The sequence below is a fragment of the Dermacentor andersoni genome, chromosome 1, assembly GCF_023375885.2.
Source record: "Dermacentor andersoni chromosome 1, qqDerAnde1_hic_scaffold, whole genome shotgun sequence".
In the NCBI taxonomy this organism is placed as follows: Eukaryota; Metazoa; Arthropoda; class Arachnida; order Ixodida; family Ixodidae; genus Dermacentor; species Dermacentor andersoni.
In genome coordinates, this window is record NC_092814.1 from 54024334 (window position 1) to 54036677 (window position 12344).

Below are 12344 nucleotides of genomic sequence, written 5' to 3' on the forward strand. Positions count from 1 at the left end.
CATTGCAGCTCCTCCGTTTTCCGAGACACTTTCTGGGAACCCCCTTCGGCTACTTGGAACCACTCAGCGAACGTCGCGGATCTTAACGGCTCCAGAGACGAACCGCATTACAGTACGACCGAACCACCACGCAATGAATCACACTCTCAACGTTTTGATCCATGCCCACGCAACTTTCGTCCACGAAGACTTGCAGCTACCTACCACTTTAAAGGGGAAGAGCCTCGTTACCCTCAACCGATGTCTTCGGCAGAATACTTCAATCTGCATTCTGAAGTTTGCCTTTTGCCAGTGTGTTACTTCTGCGGCATGCCTGGCCATATAGCTAGGTACTGTAGCCGACGCCGAGCATCGAACTACGGACCGTCAGCGCAGACTATGCGATCTAGCGGTCGTACACTGCGCACTCAATGGCCAGGAGGCTCCACTTCAAGAGGCCACTTCCGAGAGGACCGATGCACCACCCAGGAGACCTACTTTGGAGAAGAAAGAACCCAAAACCACTACCGCTCCCCTGCCTCCAACCGTACTCTGACGCCACCACCAGCCCACCGAGACTCCCGATCACCATCCCCTCGGCTGCGATTCACGTCAACATTGCCTCGGTGCCGTTTCGTGTCGCCCCCGCCGGGAAACTAGCCAGCGCGGCTGATGGAGGTGAGGTCACTGGAAAATGTGCGCTGCCGATTCAACTGCCTCCAACTATTTTCATGCTGAAGAATAAGGTTCATGTACTGATTGATGGGTTCTCTAAATGGCTTTAGTCGACACGGGAGCAACTGTCTCGGTCATGAGTGTGGGGTTTAAAGGCCTTCTGGGACGCAAGGTTATGTTTCGTTGGGACCAGTGCACAAGTTTCCATGGAGTCAGTGGTGTATCATTATATCCGGTTGGTGTCTGTAACGTGGATGTGTCTTTGGGTGGGAAAGTTTTTAATGCAGAGTTTACTGTTCTTCCTCGCTCCTCGCATGACGTGATTCTGGGGATTGACTTTTTGCAATTGTGTGGTGCCAATGTTGACTGCCGGACGGGATAACTCAGTGTCGACACCAATGTTTCGCCTGTGCTCTTTGAAGGTGCAGCTTGCCCGGAGAGTGTGTTGTGCGTGTCTGATGATACAGTTGTGCTCGCCTTATCCGCGATGTGTGTTGCCTTTGCCTGTTCATTTCCGACTCCTGTCTCGTTCGATGCCACAGTGGAACCTGTACATCGGAACTGCCTCAAGAAAAACGTGTTAGTTCCGCACTGTGTGGTCTCAGTGACCAATGGATGCGCGGGGCTATGGGCACTAAACTGTTCCATTGAAGCGGCAGTGCTACCTCAAGGACTAAAGATTGCCACGTTTCAGGAAGACTCGCCCGTATTGGTGGCAGCACTTACAGAGCTACCCGATGGAGGAGCAACCAGTGTCTCGAGCCCCGGGAGCTTGAAAACACTTTCCATGATTGATAAATCACTCAGCGATCACAAGCATTGAGTGTTGATGGCCCTGCTTACGAAACACACCTCGGTATTCAACTTTGGGCAGCATGATGGCCCGCCACCGATTCCTGCGTCCAGAACTCGTCACTGCATCAACACAGGAGCCACCCAGCCAATCCGACAAAAACCCTATCATGTGTCTCCGTCAGAATGCAAGATAATCAGCGATCAAGTCCAAGAAATGCTATGCAAAGGCGTCATTCGAGAATCATCTAGTCCTTGGGCAGCCCCCGTGATATTGGTGAAGAAGAAAGATGGTACGTGGCGGTTCTGCGTTGATTATCGTCGCCTGAACACCGTTACTAAGAAAGATGTATACCCGCTCCCACAAATTGACAACGCCATCGACTGCCTCTTCGCGAGATCTTACTTTTCCTCTATTGATTTACGGTCAGGTTACTGGCAAATTCCTATACACAAGGACGACAGAGAAAAGACAGCATTTGGATTTAACGCGAGTTTAACGTGATGCCTTTCGGGTTGTGTAATGCACCCACAACGTTCGAAAGGTTCATGGACACGATATTACGCGGCTTAAAATGGGAAGTTTGCACGTGCTAGTTAGACGACGTTGTGATCTCTTAAACCATCTTAAAAACATTTTCGCGGAATCACCAAGAGTGGTCTATCGTCACTCGAGGAATCTGCGTGACCTAGTAACCTCTTCCAAGACTAAAGCGATTGCTCCTGCTGGTTGTCATCCCTGCAATAAGCTCCGTTGTAAAGTTTGTACACATATGGCCACATCAAAGACTGCTAGAAGCACAGCATCCAATTTTTCTGTTAAAATCAACGGCAACTTCACTTGCGACAGTACTAACATCATCGATCTGCTTGAATGTTCAGTGTGAAATATGCAGTATATCGGTCAGACCGAAACATCTTTCCGTATTAGATTCAACAACCACAAAGCACACGTTAACAGCTTGCCGCACCTTCCATTGTCTAAACACGTTTGACTGCCAGGTCATACATTTGACAACATCAAAGTAACAGTAATACAATCAGGTTTCAAATCGCACCATGATCTAGAAGTATGAGAATCCTTTCTCATCCATAAATTTAACACTGTGCCACCTGGTATCAATGAGAGCGTAGAAAAAATGTCATACCTTTCTGCCTTATCTTGATGTGTATGTTCTTGTACAGAATTGACAAACCATGCCAAATCAATTTGTTCCTAGTTTTGCCATGTCGCAATTGATATGATTCCGTAACTTCATGTACAATCATCGTGATACCATAATGATATTTCACACATATCATTTATCATGCTCAAGTTATACTTACTGCTGCACTTTTTCTGTTATCATTTTCAAATGTACATGTGCATGTACTGCTGATTACGCCCATGTGCGCATGCCGTGCATGCCCATAAAAGCGGGTGCGCACTTGTATCTGTGTTTATTCTGACGAAGGCCGTGCCATGGCCGAAACGTTAAACATGAAAAATGCCATTTTCGTAAGTGTGCTCCTTCGTTTCTTCAACTATCTATGCACCGGACCTACAGAACTGTTCCCTGAATATATATATATATATACACATACATGGGGTTCGGAAAGCTGGTCGGGCCCCAGTTCCCCCCGGAAAAATGAAAAGCTTACGCCTATGCCGGCAGGTTTCATGGTAACTCAAAAGGATAGAAAGTTGGGCGAGCTGCTACGGTAACATGATCTTGGATTGTCGTGCGAAGTGACATGGACAGAGACATGTCAATCTCAGATTGTAGCGCTCGTCCTGTCTGCTTCTAGTCTTTGTCTGCGTCACTTCGCGCTACAATCCAAGTTCATGGTAACTGCAGCGCAATACTGAGCTACACAAGGAATGTTCTAAACATAAGCCTGATCATGCCATGCTTGCAACATGCAATCAAAGGAAGTTTCATTTTTAATATGGCTATCCTGCTCAGCACAGGGCACAAAAATGAATAATAGCATGTTAGTAAAATTAAATGGGACAACATTACGCAAAAGAAAAAAAGATGTGAGGCAGCAATATGGCAACTAAATCAGAATTTAGATAATATTGCTTGCTTTCACTTCACAGAGGAATTCAAACTAGCTGGATATCACATTTTATGGGGCTACCTACATAAATATAGCAAAGGAGCATTAAAAGTCACACTGTATACCTACCAAGGGGCTTTGCTTGCTCTGGAGTATCACCAGGAGGTTCTTCCTCCAACAGCCGTAGCTGCGACTGGCGCACAAAAATGCCATGGTTGTCAGCACAGGAGAAGTAGGTACGTCCCTGGACAGTGCCATTGTTCTTGCCCTTGGGCTCATCCAGGACCACACCCACCCAGCGGCCAGAGGAGAAGCTTGTGTTACCAACAAAAGCCACCCGACCACGCACATCTTTGCCAGCCACCTCCACACGGGCACCAACCTCAATCACCTTGCCATCGAAAGTCGTCATGTCTTTCCCTACACACACAAAACTCACTTGAACAGTTGGGCCTGCGCACTGCATCTGAGCACATTAACCACAATTTCCACTGGTACTGCATTACTAAAACACAATTCACTTTACACACTGCATTTTATGAATTGCAGTCTGCATGCTGAACCTGTTTACCTGCTGATATTGGCTGCAAGCTATTTGCAGGTGTAAACTGCATGCAGTTTCTTTTTTCCGTTATTTTTTTTTTATAGTCTTGTACAATTCTCAAAGTCATGCTGTCATAAAGACGTTTATGGCACTGTGGCATTAGTATGTCCATAGTGGATCACAAGGGCATGCCAGCATGAGTGACCTTGTGTTTTGAAGTGCTGACCACAGGACCACTGCACAGCCACGAACATAGCAGCATGTTTTAAGGGCACTGGCAAATAGTTGTCGACATAGTTGACAGCATGTGAACCAATTAAGAAACAAGCAGTTATTCAGTCATATTTTATTTTAAGGTTGTCATACCGTCTGATGGCATTTCGCTATCTTGCCATGAGTATACATGCTCAAGTTTCCACCAAGCTAATCGAATAAAGGTGTGGCAGCCGCTGCCCCTGATCCAGCGCCAAGCATTCGTGTCTTTCTCTTAATTAGTCCCATGTTTCAGCACTGCTCCCTTCAAAATGCCGGACCAACTAGGATCAATTTGTACCTTGATTCAGTTCCTTTCTAGTGTGTAGCACTCTTCTACTTTCTACTTCTTTTACAATCCTTACCTGTGCTTCACACTAGTAGTTCTGGAAACTTGCTGGGCTAAGCCGTGCTCACAGCACTCATGTCTGCATTTTTATATTAGTCTCATGTTTTAGCATTGCTTTCCTCAAAAATGCCTGACCACGCAGGCAATTCCTTACAAGATGAAGCAATATTCCCAAAAGTATTCTGCACCCAGCAATTGCTCCAGAGAACCAGCAGCAGCTAACACGATCTGGGTAAATATTGCTTTCAGAAGCACCACACGTATTCAGTAACAGATTTTGATTGTGTATACACATTGCCTGGCTAATAGTGCTTAAACCTAAGGCAAGATGTTATGTGCTTTTGTGACTTCTGAACAAATCCTCAAACCCCTTTGAAAGAACAAGAACACTCTCTGCATCATTCAAGCAAAGCATGATTAAGCACATGAAAACTTGCCATCTTAAATGTGCAGTAGCAAAGGAGCACGGTAAAAGAATTGACACCAACAAGAAACCTAAAGATTTATTGCTAAAGCTATAGGAAATACTATGTGTGCGGAATGATGAGGCACATCATCTTTTCTGTCAGTTTGATTTCTTCCATAAACCATTTTATTGCTGCAAATCATAGTGCATTACCTGGTCAACGAACTAGCTCACTTTTGAACAACAGAAGAGGATTAAGATTTGTTCCAAAGTGAGGTACACTTATACAAACCATGCTAGCTAGATGATCTCGTACCCTGCCTAGAAATCACAAAAAGAAAACATGAGTTCTCCAACTCTGGATCCATTTCCATGCATAATTTCACAGAATTATTCCTGGCAAGATTTGTCATTTACAAAACTTGGCTTGGTATGTGTGTATGTTGGTGCTGTGCTAACCAGCTGCCCTGTATCTTTACAAATTATTTGTAAAGATCCCCTTTTCCACGGCACACTGGATCACCTGACCAATATATAGAGTGGCAACAGTTCATTTAGAAGCCACGTGGAAATTTTTTTGCTGCTGCTAACTGCAAACTCTCTCAATTAAGGACTAACTGCAACAAAATTTTGAACCGCATAAAAAGCCCAGTTTCTCATAAAGCAGCCTTAGTACTAAATTTTTCTTTTAAATTTGAATGGACGTGTCACAAAGTGCTCGCAAAAATGCTCGCTTGTTGGGAGCATCACCCCCAACCTATATACAATGCCTATACAAAGTTGCCTCCCAAGGGAACCACTGCCAGGGCCATAAGCCGGATATATAAAGCTGCTGCAGCTTTCCGAAGCCATCCTTGATTAACTAGTCAAAATGACTTCCCAAAAGTTGGGTTAATTCTAATAAACATCTTGGTTGGTGACTGTCTAATAGATATAGAACATGGATAAGAATAGCGATTTGTGCGAGTTGGTCTAAGTTTGGGGCATGATGATTTTTGCAGTGCAAAGCACTGAAGTGCCCAATGAAAAGCAAAGGAATGGAGGGTTAGCAAAAGAAGGACAAACGCGAGTGCTCAGATACAAAGGACACGAGCGCTGTGTGCCGTTGTTTCGCTAACCCTTCATTCTTTTTCATTTCTGCACTTCAGTGCTTCGCAGTGCGAAAATCATGCCAAAATATAGAATAAGGCTGAGTCCACTAATAAAAGGCAAACTTAAAGTAAACCATCACTTGGTAAAAACACTGTCATTGACCAATAAGCCTTGCATAAAGTCTATGCAAGGCTTTCCATTTATCATAACTCAGCTACTGCACCAGTTCTATTAGAATGAGTGGAATCTGAGGCATGGATCATATGTAAAGCAAGCCAGCCATGGAAATACAAAAGTACACAATTCAAATATGGCTGGAAAGAATGTTAGATTTACAGGAAAGTGGTATCAGTGATATTGAGTCAGAAACAGTGCACTCAATATCACTGATACCACTTCCCTGTAAATCTAACATTCTTTCCAGCATACCTGGTACAGCATACCAAGTACCTTAAGAGGGACTCTGTGGACTCTGTATTTTTTTCCAACTCTCAAGGAGCCTCGAGTCATTTCCTTTTTACTTATATGATGACATGGATCCCGTGTCATTACAGTGTGACTACAAGTATTGACAGCACCTAAGAAATTCACACTCTATTGATAATATACAGGGTAACCTTGAGTATCATCATCAGCCTAGTTACGCCCACTGCAGGGCAAAGGCCTCTCCCATACTTCTCCAACTACCCCGGTCATGTACTAATTGTGGCCATGTTGTCCCTGCAAACGTCTTAATGTCATCCGCCCACCTAACTTTCTGCCGCCCCCTACTACGCTTTCCTTCCCTTGGAATCCAGTCCGTAACCCTTAATGACCATCGGTTATCTTCCCTCCTCATTACATGTCCGGCCCATGCCCATTTCTTTTTCTTGATTTCAACTAAGATGTCATTTACCCGCGTTTGTTCCCTCACCCAATCTGCTCTTTTCTTATCCCTTAACGTTACACCTATCATTCTTCTTTCCATGGCTCGTTGCATCGTCCTCAATTTCAGCAGAACCCTTTTCGTAAGCCTCCAGGTTTCTGTCCCGTAGGTGAGTACTGGTAAGACACAGCTGTTATACACTTTCCTCTTGAGGGATAGTGGCAACCTGCTGTTCATGATTTGAGAATGCCTGCCAAACGCACCCCAGCCCATTCTTATTCTTCTGGTTATTTCCGTCTCATGATCTGGATCCGTGGTCACTACCTGCCCTAAGTAGATGTATTCCCTTACCACTTCCAGTGCCTCGCTACCTATCGTAAACTGCTGTTCTCTTCTGAGACTGTTAAACATTACTTTAGTTTCCTGTAAATTAATTTTCAGACCCACCCTTCTGCTTTGCCTCTCCAGGTCAGTCAGCATGCATTGCAATTGGTCTCCTGAGTTACTAAGCAAGGCAATATCATCAGCGAATCGCAAGTTGCTAAGGTATTCTCCATCAACTTTTATCCCCAATTCTTCCCACTCCAGGTCTCTGAATACCTCCTGTAAACACGCTGTGAATAGCATTGGAGATATCGTATCTCCCTGTCTGACGCCTTTCTTTATTGGGATTTTGTTGCTTTCTTTCTGGAGGATTACGGTGGCTGTGGAACCGCTATAGATAGCTTCCAGTATCTTTACATATGGCTCATCTACACCCTGATTCCGTAGTGCCTCCATGACTGCTGAGGTTTCGACTGAATCAAATGCTTTTTCGTAATCAATGAAGGCTATATATAAGGGTTGGTTATATTCCGCACATTTCTCTATCACCTGATTGATAGTGTGAATATGGTCTATTGTTGAGTAGCCTTTACGGAATCCTGCCTGGTCCTTTGGTTGACAGAAGTCTAAGGTATTCCCGATTCTATTTGCGATTACCTTAGTAAATACTTTGTAGGCAACGGACAGTAAGCTGATCGGTCTATAATTTTTCAAGTCTTTGGCGTCCCCTTTCTTATGGATTAGGATTATGTTAGCGTTCTTCCAAGATTCCGGTACGTTCGAGGTCATGAGGCATTGTGTATATAGGGCGGCCAACCTTTCTAGGACAGTGTTCCCACCATCCTTCAACAAATCTGCTTTTACCTGATCCTCCCCAGCTGCCTTCCCCCTTTGCATAGCTCCCAAGGCGTTCTTTACCTCTTCCGGTGTTACTTGTGGGATTTCAAGTTCCTCTAGACTATTCTCTCTCACCTTATCGTCGTGGGTGTTACTGGTACTGTATAAATCTCTATAAAACTCTTCAGCCACTTGAACTATCTCATCCATATTAGTAACGATATTGCCGGCTTTGTCTCTCAACGCACACATCTGATTCTTGCCTATTCCTAGTTTCTTCTTTACTGCTTTTAGGCTTCCTCCGTTCCTGAGAGCCTGTTCAATTCTATCCATATTATAGTTCCTTATGTCCGCTGTCTTACGCTTGTTGATTAACTCAGAAAGTTCTGCCAGTTCTATTCTAGCTGTAGGGTTAGAGGCTTTCATACATTGGCGTTTCTTGATCAGATCTTTCGTCTCCTGCGATAGCTTACTGGTTTCCTGTTTAACGGCGTTACCACCGACTTCTATTGCGCACTCCTTAATGATGCCCATAAGATTGTCGTTCATTGCTTCAACACTATGGTCCTCTTCCTGGGTTAAAGCCGAATACCTGTTCTGTAGCTTGATCCGGAATTCCTCTAGTTTCCCTCTTACCGCTATCTCATTGATTGGTTTCTTATGTACCAGTTTCTTCCGTTCCCTCCTCAAGTCAAGGCTAATTCGAGTTCTTGCCATCCTATGGTCACTGCAGCGCACCTTGCCGAGCACGTCTACATCTTGTATGATGCCAGGGTTCGCGCAGAGTATAAAGTCGATTTCATTTCTAGTCTCACCATTCGGGCTCCTCCACGTCCACTTTCGGCTAACCCGCTTGCGGAAAAAGGTATTCATTATCCGCATATTATTCTGTTCTGCAAACTCTACTAATAACTCTCCTCTGCTATTCCTAGAGCCTATGCCATATTCCCCCACTGACTTGTCTCCGGCCTGCTTCTTGCCTACCCTGGCATTAAAATCGCCCATCAGTATACTGTATTTTGTTTTGACTTTACCCATCGCCGATTCCACGTCTTCATAGAAGCTTTCGACTTCCTGGTCATCATGACTAGATGTAGGGGCGTAGACCTGTACAACCTTCATTTTGTACCTCTTATTATGTTTCTCCGGACAGGCCGCCATTGGAATATGAACCTGGCAACGTTTAACGCTAGAACGTTATCTAGTGAGGCGAGTCTAGCAGTGCTATTGGAGGAATTAGAGGGTAGTAAATGGGATATAATAGGGCTCAGTGAAGTTAGGAGGCCAAAAGAAGCATATACAGTGCTAAAAAGCGGGCACGCCTTGTGCTACCGGGGCTTAGCAGAGAGACGAGAACTAGGAGTCGGATTCCTGATTAATAAGAACATAGCTGGTAACATACAGGAATTCTATAGCATTAACGAGAGGGTGAAACTTAACCTTGAGTATAATTTAGCCAAAAACCCAAAAGCTGAGCAATACCTACATTGAGTGAGGCTTCACAATCAAGGTTATAATTTGAACAAAAACATTACCATGCCACATTACACTGTATGTGGCATGCTAGCAAACATGCTAATTACCAGACAAACCTGACAAATAATTGGGCCTAGTTTCAAACGGTAAATTCCATGTAGATTATTTTCAAGAAACAAGTCCTTATGATTTTAACCTGGCTGGTTCTTTTACATATTTTTTAAGGGCAAGTGCAATTATAATGAACTTCATGTACAGTGAGCACATTTTGCATTACAAAGTTCGGTGAAGCAGGCTTGACTGTATTTTAAGTTTTCTGAAATCACAGACACTTGTGAAAGAGGTGGTCTGAATTATGAATTCTAGAGACTGTTTCGACTTTTGAAAACAAAAATGTGCACTGACCTGCAGACCCCAAGCTGCAAACCCTAGTGACACTCCCCGACTCACCCAGAACATAGTTCACTCGCACTTCCCACCCAACGTTTTCGTAATGCACATTTGCAAAATTATTGTATAAAGAACACTGTAAGTGCACATGCGTCCACAGCATGGGAATAGTGTGGTCTAGATAGTGGTGACATTTATTGAAGTCTCAGCGAAACAAACAGTGAGCCACCATCCATGAAGCAGCACACACTTGGGTGATCTAAGGTCAGAGAAGTCTGTAAATGTTTCCACCACAATTAGAAGTATGCCAGTCATGTAGCTCAAGCAAATGTAACCTGTAGTAGGGATCTTTAGTGGAGAATTCAGTTGTGCCTACAGAACACAAATTGCAAGCTGTAATTTTTGTCAACGCTTCCAATGATGTTTATGTCAATTGTCTGACAGACCTTGGTCTCAGCAACAATTTTTTTTGCTAGATTTATTCAATTCCTATTATCCACCACTCTGGAGCGGCAAACTCTGGTGTTAATGTAGATGGCGCGCTGGTCAGGCAAAAGAAGCACATAAAGGACTAGAAATGGAATGCTGTCTTTACATTGTCCTGCCCTGGTGACACCACAGTAATACCTGAAGTCAAGAATAAGCAAATGGGCTAAACGCTATCGCTGGCCAAGTGGGGATTGCCTGCTTGCCTCTTAGGATCCGCTTGGAATTAACAAGACATCCATTTGCAAACCTTACCATCAAGAATTTTTTTATTTAAATAATCTAAATACCATTAAGGCGTTACAGAGAGGGGTGAGTTAAAGCGTGTTCAAAATGGCAGTCTTGAAGGAAGGGTGATCAGGGTTGCTGGCGATGAAGGCAATTACATTCAGATTATGTCTTTAGCATGAACGAATGGAAGTAAATGTTGATCTGGCAAAATGGCACTTGGACATTTCAACAATGGCTGACACAAGATGAAATGCAGCAGGGAAGAGAGAACGAGATGTACTTCAGCTCAGGGCTGATAAAGAACATGTTATGGAAAAGACATAACCGGGCTAATTTTCATCTGTAAGGAAGGTTAGGGAGGTCACGAGAACTTTATTGCAGTAATACTGGCAGGACGAGGATATTTCACAGCACTGAAACAAGCTGACCGGTATTGGATGGGTTCAAGTGTGGATACAAGTGTAAAAGAGTGAGGGTCCCAAATTAAAGAAGCAGACTCGAGTTTCAGTCTGATGGGAGTAATGTTTCCTAATGATGCAGTTTTATGCAAACTGGAGGTTGAAATAACTGACAATGTTTCACGATTTTACTACGTTAATGAACTTCGGGCATTTTACAAGGCCAAAAGGGCTTGCTGAGACGTGCGAAGAATGCTGTTTCCTAAATGGACATTACTTTTGATCTGCGTAACACCCTCAGAAATGGTTATCACAGAGATCTACGTGCACGAGCTGAAGTACCAAAGCCGCTTTATAACTGAAGTTTTGACGACCTAGAATTGCTGCTACACAGGAGGACTCCCTAACATAAGTTCATATCAGCACTGATAGAATGTACAGGTTCTCGAACGCGGTTTGCTGCCGACCGCGAGCTTGATAAGTGCGGTGCCACCAACTCATTTTCGAAAGATCCCGAGCAAGGTCCCCTATCATGAAGGATAGTTGATGGTTGGGTTGCCCGCCCTCAGTCGTATCTACTGCAGCTGTACACTCATTTCAAAGACGGATATACGAAACGAGAACGCTGCATAAAGGCGTTGTGCAAACTTATTCAAGTATTATCCTGCTTACAGTAACCAAGACCACCGAAGATCCAAGACACACGTACTCACACCTGTGCCTGTTTGCATTGACCTACTGTCACCGTGTATGCTTAATTCAATGTTGAGAAATCTAACATAGCATCTTCTCGCATTGCGAAGCTGACACGTAACCCTTGTAGGGACGATGCCTTTTTGTTATGCTCCTCTCATAGCGAAAAGGTTACAGCACAACACAAACTTTAGTACAGTTCATAAAAGAGTCCACAGGCACACCCACATAACGCAAATAAGCAATAGGTGAGCTTACACGGTCATCGTAGCGCAATGCCCATGACATAAACACCATTCGTTCAGACATATCCAGCAATCAAAAAGTAAATACCTTAGGTTGCCCAAAAGTTGGTCAGAACAGCTCGCGAACAAAGCGAACCCAAAGGCACATTTCAAAATCAAAACCACAGGTTGAACCGGCTAAATGATGGCTAAACAGCTGTGTGCGTCTGCGTGCCAGTAGAAGCAGCCATTAAATATCACGTGACCTCCCTAGGCACCTAAGGAGAG

The 12344-nt window shown here is 44.1% G+C and overlaps 1 protein-coding gene across 1 annotated transcript in view; it reads right to left on the reverse strand.

Moving 5' to 3' along the window:
- Window positions 1-12306, reverse strand: part of DCTN1-p150 (dynactin subunit 1) — a 67009-nt gene extending 54703 nt beyond the window's left edge. The window contains exons 1-2 of the mRNA XM_050193396.3: window positions 12166-12306; window positions 3619-3909 (exon numbers count right to left, since the gene is read on the reverse strand). Of these exons, the coding sequence (XP_050049353.1) occupies window positions 3619-3901 (283 nt within the window). The 5' untranslated portion in view covers window positions 3902-3909; window positions 12166-12306. The remainder of the gene's footprint in view (window positions 1-3618; window positions 3910-12165) is intronic.
- Between the last annotated feature and the right edge of the window lie 38 nt (window positions 12307-12344).